Below are 15,413 nucleotides of genomic sequence, written 5' to 3' on the forward strand. Positions count from 1 at the left end.
GCTATACATCCATAAAGGTGTGTGTCAGATACGGTGGAGGTGTAAAGAGGCAGTGACCAGATGGACCTAGATTGTTGAGGGCCTCACCTTCCAAGTTTAGGAATTTGTATTTATTCAACATGCAATGAGAAGTGACATAATCATAGCTATATTTTAGAAAGTATACTCTGACAGTAATATGAAGGATGATTTGGAGTGGGGGAGAGACTAAAAGCAGGGAGATCAATTAAAAGTCTGACTATAACAGTCTAAGAGAAAAATTAATATTACTTCTCCATTAATAGACAATTGAGACTAGACTATGCTTTCAATTAAAGCTTGTATTGCTGATAATCGAGACGCAGGTAGGTAAAAACAAAGAGAGAGCCCACAAAATTTTTCTTGATACAATTTATCCCCCAGTAGACTGAGATACTTAATGGAGGAAACTTGTTGAATTCATCTTCTTATCTCTGCCAGCAACTATCATAAGACTTTGTACACATTAGAAGCTCTAAAAAATGTTTATTATTCTAATGAATAAATTAGAGAATGGGTGAATTTTCTTTTAAATCACTGAAACTCCAAAAGAGAAAACTATAATTCCCATATGTCGGATGATGTTTATTGCTTACAGTTTTGTACATCAGATATCCCGAGGGTCAAGGTTACTAGAAATATTTTATTCCTAAATTTGTTTGCTGACTGCAGTGAGCAGGTGGCATTAGTCTAGCACATTTTTTCCCTAGACAGTCTGCTTGTTCTTTGCCTGTTCACTGCTACCTAACACAACTTGCAGTGACAGAGGTAAGATTCTGTGAAAAAGAAAGCTGAGGAGGGGTGGCCCTATGGCATAGTGCTGAAGTTCGCCCACTCTGCTTCAGTGGCCCAGAGTTCGCAGGTTTGGATCCTGGGTTTGGACCTACCCACTGCTCATCAAACCATGCTATGACGGTATCGCGCATACAAAATATAGGAGGATTGGCACAGATGTTCGCTCAGGGCCAATCTCCCTCACCAAAGAAAAAAAATTTACCCACACTATTTCTTATTCAAAAGAAAGTTGGATTACACGGGGCTGGCCCAGTGGCATAGTGGTTAAGTTCCTGTGCTCCACTTTGGTGGCCCAGGGTTTGCAGGTTCAGATCCTGGGCATGGATCTATCACCAGTTGTCAAGCAACACTGTGGTGGCAGCCCACATAAAATAGAAGATTGGCACAGATGTTAGGTCAGCGACAATCTTCCTCACGCATAAAAAGAGAAAGCTGGATTACAGCAGACGTTAGAAACCCTCTGTCTAGCATGCCACTCTTAAGAAATTGACTATTACCTTAGAACTTGAAAATCTCTCCTGAAAATGCCGTATGTGGGGCATAATTGAAAGCTCTGATATAAGATAGCCTGCTTCCTGGAATGTGTTTGCTGGAAAATTTTCATCCTGCCTTAAATCCCGCCAAATAGAAGGTCCTAAAGGCAGCGGGGTGCTGTACCCTAAACATTGTGTAAGGCCCAAACATATGCTGTCATCAGGTCTCTAAACACCTCAACCATCACCACCTAAGAAAGACGAAGACATTTAATGAAGTGGTGGGATCACTGAAGGTAAATTTGACGAGCCTCTTCAAACAAATAAGAGCTGCAGGTTTTCAATTTCTGCTCTCTTTTTTTTCCACGAAAAGCAAATATTGCTGAGCCACTTCATTGCCTCTAGTAAAAGACTTTCTGTGGCTTCAGAGTTGACAACATCCAGAATATTAAGCAGTCACTGACTTCTGCGTCTGCAGTAGTTTGCTCTGAAGAACACGAAGTATACTCATGCTATCCGCACCCAAAGTGACACAGAGGCAACTTAGAAAAAAGTGCACCTGCCCCTGCTAATTGGAAGATTGTCAGCTGAGGGAGAAGTGACTTTATGGATTCCAGAGTGTACTATGCTTCGGTGGATCTGGGCTTTTTTTTTTTCTTTTTGATGTTCCCATTAGTATTTTAATGTTCTAAACTTTATACTGCATGATTTGTGGTGAAGTCAAAGTAAGTTTTGTAGTCATAAAATACCCTTCTGTTGAAGGCCTGCTTGTCCCTTGCCTGTTTCCTACAACCAACATAACCATAACACTTATCTAATTCTGGTGTGACAGAACTTAATTACTGTGTGAATCATGAGTGGTAAGCCAGCCGATTTCAGTTGTCTCAACTATGTGCTAGCACCTGGTCACTTATTGCCAGATACTTGTTTACTCCGAGTTATTGATCAATTTTGAGCCCTGGCCAGCTGCAGCTAATCCTAATGCATATAGTTGGCAGCTGTGAATTTGTGACTTTGCCCCTTGGAATACAAAGGCTGCCTTTGCCCACACTCAAGCAGACTTTAGCTTCTAAATGGCAAGCCTTGGCCTCAATAGGTGGCTGTGATTATGCACTACAGTATAAGTATGTTTATTCTTAAATTGCTTTTCAGAAGCCCCAGCTTTACTAGGAATTATCAAATTAGCTTCTTATTAAAAAAGGAATCCTATTCTCTCTGGAGGTTCAAAAGAAAACTCACTGCCCATGTGCATTTTTAAGAACTTAACTCCTCCTTAATTTAGTAAACTGATCCTATCCATGCCAGCCAAGCCCACTCCCTTCTACAGCTCTTCTGTCACGTGTCCTAGTCAGTCGCAAGATCACAGATATTTATTTTAGATATACTATCTGATTTGTTAGGCTTTAATATGAAGGAACGTTAAGTGGTTCAAAATATATCTATACAATTTTTCATTATGATTATCCCTATTCCGAGAAAGAAGAAAGAGAAACTTCCTCAGTGTCACATAACCAGTCAACAGCAAAGTTAAAAATAACACGAGAGACGGGCATGGGGGAGTGCTGTGGATGTGGCCTACTGCACAGTAGAATGGACTGGAAGTAGACCTCACATATGTAGTCCTATCTGTAGGCTACAATTCCTTAACAACATTTTTCTCTCTCATTTTCCCCCAAGTAATTGTTTTTCTTTCTTTTAGTAACATACACACATAAATCTCTTGTGGCCACAGATTTAATTCTTTTGAAATCTTCATCTTACTAGAAACCTGAGAAGGAAAGAGAGGAGACTGCATGAGACCAGATGAGTTTCCCAAGTAGGTGGTTGTGATACGGCAGTCAGGGTGAAAACCACTCACGTCCATCGTTCCGTCCAGCAGCTCGCCTGCCCAGCTTTCCCCTGAAGCCATTCCTGCCCCCATGCCTTGGGCCCTCCCTCACTCTTATCTCTCTTGAGCAATCTGGGATCCCCTCAGTCATCTCCCCAAACTCAAGAGAGCTCATCTGATCCCCCAGTAGCAACCAAGTTGACGCAATTTAGCTCAAATTTCCTGCATTGTCCTCCATCAATACAATTCCTTTCTGTACCAGTTTTCATCAGTGACATAAAAGTGGAGGAAGGTGGGCACCCTTTCCACACATCACACATCACACATGTTCAGGCACTCCTCTCCACACACTCATGTGAGCGAGTGTGTACAAGTGAAGATGTAGACATTTATAAAGGATGATGAGGCACTTCACTCAATGTACTCTCATCATCTCTGTTGTCTAGGATTCTGGGGCTGCTCAGCAGGAAGTCCGGCACTCCAGCCAGGGGATTGTTAGTATGCTAACATGTGTTACTGAATGCAGCTGAAAATCACCCATTCTTCCCACCTTGTAATAATATCCTCACTGTGTGTGGCGAGGTAGTACAGCAGAGTGAACATGGCATAGAATTTGAAGTCAAACATACTCCCATGTGAATTCCAACTCTGCCACTTACTAGCTGTGTGACCTTCGGGAAGATACTTCACCTTTCTGAGCCTCATTTTCCTCATCTTAAAAATGGGAATCATAATAGGATTTTATTACCTGATGTAAGAATCAAATAATATAATTAACGTATGTAAAGTGTCTGGCACGTGGTAGGCTCTCAATAAATGTTTCCTTCCTACTTCTAGTGTTTTGTGGGGGGTTTTTTGAGGAAGATTAGCCATAAGCTAACATCCACCGCCAATCCTCTTTTTTTTTTAGCTGAGGAAGACTGGCCCTGAGCTAACATCCGTGCCCATCTTGCTCTACTTTATATGTGGGACACCTGCCACAGCATGGCTTGATAAGCAGTGCACAGGTCTGCACCCGGGTCCGCACCTGCGAACCAGGGCCGCTGTTGAGGAGCATGCGAACTTAACCGCTGCACCACTGGGCCGGCCCCTCCTACCTCTATTTTTGGAGGTAGAGTTGTACAGAGTGGAAAGCGATATAATGGGAAGAGTGTAGTTTTGTACTAAGACGTGGGGTCAAATTCTAATTCTGTCATTCAGTTATCATAGCTGACCTCAGCAAGTTACTTAACCTGAGCCTCCATTTCTTCCTCTGTAAGATGTAGCATATAATACTTATAGGTATAACATACCTGGCCCATAGTAGGCTCTCAGTGGTAGCTATTATTGGTATGGATATGAGAAGACTGCTCTTAGTTTCAGATATAGCACACTTACTGTAGTAAAGCCCCTCTCTGAAATTCTGTCTTTTCTTTGAGTGCATGAAAGCTTTGTTGAAAAAATCCTCTATTTTCTGATGGCTGTATACCCACTTGAGCTGACTGAGGTTTACCTGTATTTGCAAGTGATGTCATATTATTTGAAAGTATGCTGCAGCATCACATTTTGGGCTTTTCGTTTTGTTTTGTTTGGCTGTTCACTCTCTCCATACCCCACCGTTTTCTTCTTTCTATCCATAGAACAGCCGCCTAGATTGGAAATTTGTTGCCATCCCTTCTCTACACGTTCCCTACACCTCTACTGTCGAGCTGTATAGCCATGGCATCACTTAGATGCCAGGACACTAGTTGTCCCAGATGGTACTGTGCCATTTGTTTAATGGTAAGAAGCCAGATGCGACGTCTCATTTCTTGCAGACAAATTAAAGGCTCAACACTATCATCCATCTCTTTGCCTCTGCAGAAACTCAGTGTGATTGGAAACTTAATCGGCCACAGTGGTGCCCTGCTGTTGCTTCTGCAGAATGCTGCTCTGTTTATCAGTTCATCATTCGATAGTACACTGCTCAGGGCAGCTTTCCGTTCAGTATTGCTGATACAAATATTTGGCAGGGCTAGCCTTTGTGGGAGGATTTGAGGAATTCAGAAAGGCTCCTGGCCCAAATATATCTCCCTCACTGGTCACACAGTGCCTGAAATGCATACAAGAAACATTTCACTTGAACGTTTTTTTTTTTTTTTTTGGTATAAAGCAATGTTAAAATGCAAATGCCACTCTCCAGGGGGAAGACACTAAGTCATTATCGGCTATTAATACTTAAGAGTCAGAACTGCGTTGGAATCCTGATTCTGTAACTAGCTATATGAGCTTAGGTAGGTTACTAATTCTCTCTGAGCCAGTTTCCTCTTCTGAAAATGGGGATAATAATGGATGGTTGTGGTGATCAAATGAGATGATGCATGTAACGCACATAGTAAATGCCCAATGAACAGGAGCTGTTATTAGCCTTAGGGACAGTAGGAGACTGGGAGAATACATCTAGGACTAGTACATTTGGCTTGAGGGTCAGGAATACGGTACGGTCTGGTACAGAGAAACTGCTCCAAGCAAAGGCCCTGGTGGGGTAGCGATACAGCCAGGGAGTAGCATGGAAACTCTGGGGACCTGAGACTGGAAGAGTTGGGTGGAAGGAGGAGGAAGGACTGAAGCAACGTCAAACTACACTTATATGAACTTTCCAGTAAGAAAAGTGTAGCACTACTCAGGATGTGATGCTTTTTGAGGTAGTAAGCCCTGACACAGGGTGTGTTCAAGCAGAGGCTGGCTGCTGGCTACCCAGCAGGAATTCTCTAGACTACCCCAGGGCTTCTCGAACTTATATGTGTGTACAAATCACCTGGGGAGCTTGTTAAAATGCAGATTCTGATTCAGCAGGTCTGGGGCAGGACCTGAGATCCTTCATTTCTCACGAGCTCCCTGATGATGCTGAAGTTCCCAATCAGCAGACCTCAATCTTAGCAGCAAGGCTCTGCTGCAGTTTGAAAAGAAATCACAGCAAGACGGAGGGAATATGGTTAGGGAAAGCCAGAGGGCTACCCAGACAAATCTCTGTAGAGTGGAAGGACTCTGATGCAGTCATAATCTACAGTCTGGTTCTTAGCTCTGCAAGCTTTGAAATTTGATTGGTAGTAGAAACAGAGACTGGGCTCCTGGGGACTGACTCATACTTAACCAAATTCACAAGAGACCAATATATAAGCCAGAACGCCAATTGATTAATTTATAATGAGAAGAATAACTTCCAAGTGGACCAGATACTAGTGTTTGCTGATGAGGGCATTATCTCCCTGTAGGCATATTTACCTGAGGAGCTAAATGATAATAAGAAGGGTTGCTTGGTGAGGATGGGCTTGTGGCAAGGGGAGTTCATAGGATGATTTTAATGGTCTATGTCATCAACTATGATAGTCTGATATTTCCATCTCTACAACTGGGCTAGACCTCCACAATAGTACTGGGGATGCTAGCTTCCTCAATAGTCTCTCTGCCTCCTGTCTTGCCCTCATACAATTCAGATGATCGATTTAAGCCTAGCTTTGATAAATCATTCATTTGCTCCACTGACTTCAAAATAAATTCACAATTTTAAACTCATCATTACAAAAAGTTTAAAATATAGAGGAAAGTTGAAAAAATAGTACAGTGAGCACCTATATGCCCACCATCTAGATTCAACAATTATCATTTTGCTGTATTTACTTTATATGTATGTGTGTGTGTGCATGCATGTGTGTGCATGTGTCTTGAGTCCACACTCTAACATAGTTTTCTAAACTGTTCATGTTCTGGCACAACCTGCTTGACCACCTTCACTTCCCTTGGTTCCCCCTTTGCAACTTACATCCCAGCCATACATAAGTACCGAATGCTAGTTCCCTGAATGTTCCCTGGTGTTCTCGTGTAATATACTATTGCCTATGCCTGACTGTTCTTACTCTCTTCGCTTGATTAACTCTATTTGTTCTTAAAGAGTCAGCCACACACAGGTTGCCATTGTACCCTATGCTTTTCTTAGTCCTATCATTTATTACACTGTATGTTATTTTCTGTTTGCCTCTCTGACTTGAGGGCAGGGACTGTTTTTTTTTGTTTGTTTCTGTATACCCACACCTCTCCAGTGTCTTTTTTTCTTTTTGAGGAAGTTAGCCCTGAGCTAACTGTTGCCAATCCCCCTCTTTTTGCTGAGGAAGACCGGCCCTGAGCTAACATCTGTGCCCACCTTCCTCCACTTTATACGTGGGACGCCTACCACAGCATGGTTTGCCAAGCGGTGCCATGTCCCCAGCCGGGATCTGAACTGGTGAAACCCTGGCTGCCTAAGTGGAACGTGCACACTTAACCGCTGCGCCACTGGGCCGGCCCCTCCAGTGTCTTGAGCTTAGTAGGTATTCAGTAATCAGAAAATCCAACTGCCTACCAGACAGTTCTACCTAGTTACATCACAGGTACCTCAAAATCAACATGTCTAAACTGAACTCATCTCTCCTCCTACCCTCTCTACACATTTAAAACCCTCCTCCCAATTAAGTGCTATCCAGTCTTCCAAGCCAAAAACCTCAGAGCAATTTCTAACTCTTCCCTTTCTTTTATCCCCCAAACAAGTCCTGTTGATTCTATCCCCAAAATACAGTCCCAATCTGTCCACTTCTCTTCATTTCCACTACCTGTCTAGTCCAGGCCACCTTCATCTCTCACCTGGAGCACTCCCAACATCTTCTGTCTGGGCTCCTTGCTTCTACTCTTGTCCTCTCCGATCTATCATCCACAGAGAAGCCATAATGATCTCTGAAATGCAGATCTGATTATATTACTCCCTGCTTAAGCCCTGATTATGTTACTCCTTGCTTTTGGATAAAGTCCAAACTCCCTACCTTTACCCGAAGGACTCTCAAGAACTGAACCTGTGTACCTCTATACTTTATTGCTTGTACTCTGAGTTCCAATCGTTTTATATTTATAGATCCTGTAGTACTTGTTTCCCCACATTTTCAGCTCCATGCCTCAATGCCTTTCCTTGTATTGTTCTCTGCAGAGAAAGGCTGACCCTCTAAAACTCAGCACAGGTGGAACTTTCTCTGTGATGCTTTTCCTTACTTCCCAGTCTGGATTAGGTTCCTCTTCTCTGTTATCCACTACTGCCCTCTGCACACCTCTATCATAGCACTCACACTATATACATATAGCACTCTATACTGCAATTATCAGTTGGCTTGTTTGTGTCATCAAAGCTAATTTATGAGCTTTTTGAGTGCAGAGTTAATGTCTTATTTGATTTTTTACTTCAATGCTTAGTGTATGACTGGCATATAGTAGATGTACAAAATATTTGTTTAAGAAAAGAATGAATGACTATTAACAGACGTCTCTCCAAACTTGAGTTTTGCAGATATCCTATAAATTATCTCTTTTGAACACATTGTTTCTTCAAAGTACAATATAGTTGTCATGCAGGTGTTATTGACTGAATTTTGAGTGTTCTTCACCAACAAATTCAGACAATTTCTAGAATTGTACCATTTCTTGGAGATGGCTGATCCTACCCTTTTCTTTTCCTCTAGGTCATTATTGTCTCAAAGATTAACATCATCAGCAGTTGGGGGTGCCATGCTATCAGCCCCATATACCCGCTTTGACCTCTAAAGTCCCTTTCAATACCTAGGGTTCATGTTCCACAGAATTGCCCACCTACTTGGATTCCACGTGCTGTTTGGTTATGTTATTGATTTTCCTCTAGGCTTCTCTCAAGTCATAAGAGTATCAAGTGCAGAACTGTCCCATGCTTAATCTTTGGGAATAATATTGATTAAGTAAATGTTGAGCCAGGAACTGAGGGGAGTGACTGATCAGGAATTTAACAACTGTTTGGCTGGACAAAGTAAATTATATTTCTTTGGACTGAAAAGATGGCTAAAACTGAACATCCTGAATATCATTTTCTCTGATTATTACCTCAAAGTAACAACTTTAAGATTATTTTAAAAGTATTGGGTCCCTGTACCTGTTTAATGATAATAGTACTTAACAGATACAGTGTTTACACTCTGCTAAGCACTGTTCTAAGCGCTTTACATGGATAAACTCATTTAATCATCTGAACAACTCTATGATAACTCTGCTGTTATCCCCATTCTACAGTTGATGAAGAAACCTAGGCACAGAGAAGTAATTTCCCCCAGGCCAAAAGTTATCCACAACTGTTAGACAGAGGGTATATTAATTCAGTTTAATCCAATGTATATTTAAAATGTAATAAGTGACAGCATAGATAAAAATTGTGCACTTTGGGGCTGGCCCGGTGGTGCAGCGGTTAAGTGCGCACGTTCTACTTTGGCAGCTGGGGTTCGCTGGTTCCGATCCTGGGTGTGGACATGGCGCCACTTGGCAAGCCATGCTATGGTAGGCGTCCTACATATAAAGTAGAGGAAAATGGGCACAGACATTAGCTCAGGGCCAGTCTTCCTCAGCAAAAAGAGGAGGATTGGCGGCAGATGTTAGCTCAGAGCTAATCTTCCTCAAAAAAAAAATTGTGCACTTAAACTAAGGAGAAATCATAATGCAATAGTTCCATGAGTGAACTGCCAAGGTGGATCAGGCTCCTTTTAGTTAGTGGAAAATCAAGAAAGATTATGTAGTTAAGGTCATGAATGGCGCAGACATATCCATTTTGGTAAACCTGATTTGTGGAAGAGGAAAAGAGGCTCAGTTCTGAGGTGTGTGAAAATGGTAATTCTCTTTTGAGGACTACGATTACTTTTAGAAGGGGCATCTGATGCAGTATATTTAGTATGGGGTAAGGGTAAGAAGAAAATACACAGGTATGACGCTTATTTGGAGCAGGAAAGGAGAAAGGTATAAAGGAAAAGAAAAGGTAACGCGCTCTTCCTGCCCCTCCCCCTCCTTTAGAGACTCAGTAATCAGCCTGCCCCTAGTACCACCCACTTACCCAAATTCTCTTTACTACGACTCAGACCCTTCGGATCTGCGCTTTTTAGAAGTACTTTCACATTCTGGCACCTTAAGCCTGAAACGCCCTTTAGGCAAGTGTTAGGAGGGAAAAATGTATTCTTGCAATTCAAAACGGACTCGAATCCTACAAGAGAGCTTTTATGTTCTCATATTCTCTAGTTCCTTGCTCGTCCATTTTTCATAAAACGACGCGACACACCTGGCCACACCGCCTCAGATCCTACTCTAATGCCTGCCCATCCTGTTACCCTTTTAAGAGGCGGATCCTGCAGTGTCCTTTCCTCCCTCCCAGCCACCTCTACCCCCAGTCGTCTGGGCGGAGCTTCATGCTAAAGCCCCCGAGCCCGACGCGGCCGCAGCAGTGGCAAAGAGGACTGGAACTGCGAAGAGCTGCATCTGCGGCAACCTCTCTCCCCGCGCTACGTGCCTCTCGCTCCGACCCAGCTCAGCGCGCGCGCCCGTCTCTCCCCGCCCCCGCCCCACCTGGCGCGCACCTGGCGGAGGCCGGGGTCCTGACCAGAGCAAGGAGGGCGCGTACCAGGGGCCCTAGGGAACCGCAGAACGCGCGCACCATGGGGCCGCCGCCCGGGGCCGGGGTCTTCTGCCGAGGTGGCTGCGGCTTTTCTCGATTGCTGGCATGGTGCTTCCTGCTGGCTCTGAGTCCGCATGCCCCCGGCTCCCGAGGAGCCGAAGCAGTGTGGACCGCGTACCTCAACGTGTCCTGGCGGGTTCCGCACACCGGAGTGAACCGCACCGTGTGGGAGCTGAGCGAGGAGGGCGTGTACGGCCAGGATTCGCCGCTCGAGCCTGTGGCGGGGGTTCTGGTGCCGCCGGACGGGCCGGGGGCGCTCAACGCCTGTAACCCACACACGAATTTCACGGTCCCCACGGTCCCGGGGGACTGGGGAAACGCCGTGCAAGTGTCTTGGTTGGCCCTCATCCAGCGCGGCGGGGGCTGCACCTTCGCAGACAAGATCCATTTGGCTTACGAGAGAGGGGCGTCTGGAGCCGTCATCTTTAACTTCCCGGGGACCCGCAATGAGGTCATCCCCATGTCTCACCCGGGTGAGTGCAGCTGCTGAAATGCGCCCCATCAAACCCCTGCCAAGGCCAGTTTCTCTTATTTTTCTCAGTTCTGTCCTCCCCCTATCCCCTTGCTTCGAAGGAAAACGAGTGCCCTTTCTGTCCCTACCGAGGGAGGCAGAGTCCTCTCCTCCCGGAGATTCACCCTGCGTGGGGGTTGGGTGGAAAAATCTTTCAGAATTTGCCTCTCTGGTAGGAAACGGTAAGACAAACGGAGTGCGGAGGCTGGCAGCTGGAGGACTGTTTGGGCTCTTTGCGTCGCCTTTTCCCGGTGTTTCACAAGGCTGCCTAGCCCCGGATTAATTGGTGGTGGGCAATGGCTTTGAAATGATAGAATTGCGAAGGCTGCCTGGAAATCCCTTCCTCGCTCTTTTCCTGTTTAACAGCCTCAGGCCCGCAGCAGATTTTTCCCTCCTCTCTCCCTGTTTTTCTCTCCCTGTTTCCTAGTATCAGGTACAAGATTGTGTTACTGTGCCCTGTTAACCTCATTGCAGTTTAGGTGGAAACTTTGCTTAGCTCTTGGGCTGTTCTCTGCCCAGGGGTCTCAGGTCCCGTGTCATTGCTGGTATCAGTGCTTTCGTTTGCTTTTGAAAGATCTGATTTAGGTTATGGAGTGGCAAAACAGGTGATAAGTGTTGAAAAAAGAAGAGGTCTATGCATGAGAGTAGCAAAGGCCTAGACTTTGGAGAAAGTAGTCAAAATAGGTCTTAAATTGATGGAAATGATGTGGGTTACTATTTTTCCCTCTTTAGTTATCCTTCCAGAAACCTTCTCCCTATTTGTGATTACATGTCCATGCCATGTGTATAGTAATCCTAAGCCCTAAAGGACAAAGAAAAACATTTTTGAAGCAAAAGGAAGAGACACATAATAGCAGTATATCATAGTTGTGGAGAGCTGGGCCTCAAGTCAGACGTTGGTTAAATTCCGGTTCCAGTGCTTACTAGTCCTGTGACCTTAGGGAACTTATTTGAAGTCTTTGAGTCTGGGTTCCCTCATCAATCAAATGGGAAAGAACTAAGAAAGAACTACTCCCACAGGTTTGCCTTGAGGATGAAATGAAGTGACGCCTGTAAAAAGAGTTGAACACATCATCCTTCTCAGTAAAGGCTGGCTACTAGGATTAACCTTTTACTAGTCACTGGAGAGATGGATCTGCTTATTTAACTACTAGAGGTTTTGTGTTTTTCTTAAAACAGTATATCTGGCCCTACCTAGAGGGCACTTGCATTGAGTGACTGGGTGGCATGATGGAAAGAGTGCTGAACTGGAACTCAGGAGATTTCAGTTTTTTTAGTCCCTTCTTTGCCTCTACCAGCTTTGTGACCTTGTACAAGTTACTCCCTGGTCAGATGATAGTATAGAGATAGGAAGGTGGAGACCAAGTTGGCAGAGTGTGCAGAGACAAAGTGAACTAGATGAACTCGAAGATCCCTTCCAGCCCTAAAATGCTGTGATTCTTAGATTCTGTATTGATTAAAGGAGCAACTGTATCTCTCTTGCTTGACAATTCATTGATTAGAATGAAATTACTTTTTAAAGGCTAATAAAGATGAAGAATAAGGACTTGGTAAATTTTCAAGTCCTTACGTTTCAATTGGCTGCCTAAATGCAAGGCTTTGACTTTGTCTCCTCCACTCATTTGCATGAGTGATTTGGAATTGAAGAGTACTCTTTAATTAGAGAGTTCCTATTTAGACTGCTTTCCTCCTTCTTCTGTTAAGGATATAAGCTTCTATTCATCTGATAATTTTGGGGGACAAGAAAAGTAATTTTTGTTGAGCTTCCACTGTATTCCAGGCACTCTACATACATCTTATGCTTTATTAAGAGGCAGCAGGGTGTACTAGGAAAAGCACAGGCATCGTAGTCAAGGATGGGAATCAAACTCTGGGTTTACCACACAATAGCTTTGTGTCCTTGGTCAGATTATTTAACTTGACTGGATCTCAGATTCCCCATCTGTAAGATGGAGATGATATTTACATGACTATGATTATTAAGGATAACATGTAAACAATTTAGTAGATAATAAACATTCAATTAAAGTTAGTTTTTATAATAGGTTACTGCTAACAAGGTGCAAGAATTACATCTTACAAATATGTGCTTATGCAACGGTCAGTTTAAAGACATGAATACACTGGGAGTGTAATCATGGCTGTTTTGTTTCAGGATATTATATAGAAATAAAGCCCTAAACTTTGATCACTTAATTAAACTACATTCAGAAATATAGTTTGGTACTTTAAAAATTTAATATTATCTGAGATGATGACTGTAGCAAAGTTCACCTTTTGACTGCCTAGCTAAAATAGCTAGCTAGTGACTTGAGGTATGGAATCACCTTCCCCCGCTTGAATTCCTGGAGAAACTACTTTTCAACACAGGGGAAAAATCACTCTGCATTTCATCCATGTGTGTTGTTGAATATTTGTTTGCAAAGTGCTGTATGTTTGCTCTGCTCATTCCTGAGAGGAATCCTGGGATTCACTGTAATCTCTGGTCAAAAATGACTTATCTTGGATCTTAGTGGCAGAGAGGTAGAACTGAGGTTTAAGTGTTGATTAACTCAATTTATATTCCCATGAATGACACAAGGGCCACTAAATGTGGAAAAGCCATTGCTGTCATCTTTGTTTACAAAAATCTCTCTTCACCCGCTCTCACAGGGGCCTGCGCTTGAATTGTTTGTCCTTCGTTTGAGTTTGTGCTGAGCGTCCACACTCTCACCAATCCACAGTCCTGTGACCATGAAGACCCATTTGTTTCAAGTTAACAGAACCAACTGGTTTAGACCAGTTGTTTTAAAACTTTTGTTTATTGGAGAGAAACTCTACTATATAAGAGAAATCAATTACGAAAATGAGGCTGCTTTTATGTATACCAAAATTTCACAAAAGGTAGTTGTAGCCTTGCATCAACCCATACAGTTTATTTCTGTATATTATTTTGGCTGCAAAGTTTCCAGAAAATTATGATTCCCATAGATTAATAATTGCAAATGATGGATGTTTATTAACAGCTTGTCTTGCAATCTGTGGGTATTTTTCAATCAAATTCATCAAGAAACCTGGAGGAAAATTAGAAAATTTTGGTTTCAAAGTTTGATCACTATTCATACTTCTTATCTTAAATATGAAGATCAGATGAGAAGCAGCAGCAAAAACTTAGAGTAAGCACTAAAGCCATCGAAAATGTAGGATTGTCACGATGAGACACGTTACTCATGTTCTTGTTATTGCGCAAATACCTGTTGTGCTTTTGCTAAGCAGATGGGCCTGAGCCTTGCACGCTAATTGAGCACAGCCCACGGGTTGAAGTGGTGTAGGTACTCGCTTGTACAATTTTCTTGAGTCAACATGTGCAGGCATGAATTTATTGAAAGACCTGTGCAGAGCTGCAACCTTCATACTCCGTGACACATTTACAAGAACTTGAAACATTCAGAGGGACGACAGGAGAAGCATTATTCCTGAGGGCTGTAAGAAAGTGAATGAACCAAGCAGTTGAAATTCATGATTTGGTGGTCTCCAATGGGATATATTTTGATATATAAAACAGTTGCCTTGTATAAAAAAAAGCTAGAGATTGTTGAAAGGCAGTAGAGCATATTAAGAGGTTGGACTCTGCTGTTTACTATATTTTAAATTCTTAGACTAGTTATTTTACTCTTCTAAGTCTCAGTTTTCTCCTGTGTAAAATGAGCATAATAATAAACTTGCCTCATAAGGTTGCTAGGATTAAATGAGATAATACAGATAAAGTGTTTAACACAGTGCCTGGCATATAGGAAGCTACTATAATTTTTTTTATCACAGTTAAGATAGTTAAATGTATTTTAGAAAATGAAAATTGGATCTTATGTTTATAGTACAACATTTGAAAATGAATAGCCTGGAGTAATTAAAAGTCCACATTAGGGGCTGGCCCCGTGGCCAAGTGGTTAAGTTCGTGCGCTCTGCTGCAGGCAGCCCAGTGTTTAGTCGGTTCGAATCCTGGGCGCGGACATGGCACTACTCATCAAACCACGCTGAGGCAGCGTCCCACATGCCACAACTAGAAGGACCCACAACTAAGAATATACAACTATGTACCGGGGGGTTTTGGGGAGAAAAAGGAAAAAAAATAATAAAAAATCTTTAAAAAAAAAAGTCCACATTACCTGAAATCCTAATTTTAACCCTTTAGGAAGAGAGTGAGTAGACTGAGTTCCTTACAAGAAAATGATCTTTTAGCCCACTTGTGTTTGTCATTCTTTTCTCAGATAACTGCTTCTCCCTCAAGCTACCAATCTTCTTTCCATTTAC

At 42.9% G+C, this 15,413-nt stretch overlaps 1 protein-coding gene across 3 annotated transcripts in view; it reads left to right on the forward strand.

Annotated features, from left to right (window-relative positions):
- RNF128 (ring finger protein 128) overlaps positions 1-15,413 on the forward strand; it is a 79,467-nt gene that overhangs the window by 19,148 nt on the left and 44,906 nt on the right. The window contains exon 1 of one of the 3 annotated variants that reach the window (XM_044763955.2): positions 10,331-11,085. The exons of 1 other annotated variant lie outside the window; for it this stretch is intronic. In XM_044763955.2, the coding sequence (XP_044619890.1) occupies positions 10,347-11,085 (739 nt within the window). In that variant the 5' untranslated portion in view covers positions 10,331-10,346. Of the gene's footprint in view, positions 1-10,330; positions 11,086-15,413 lie in introns of those variants that run through there. One more of the 3 variants, XM_014854656.3, reaches the window with a different exon arrangement.

The sequence above is a fragment of the Equus asinus genome, chromosome X, assembly GCF_041296235.1.
Source record: "Equus asinus isolate D_3611 breed Donkey chromosome X, EquAss-T2T_v2, whole genome shotgun sequence".
NCBI classification, from domain to species: Eukaryota; Metazoa; Chordata; class Mammalia; order Perissodactyla; family Equidae; genus Equus; species Equus asinus.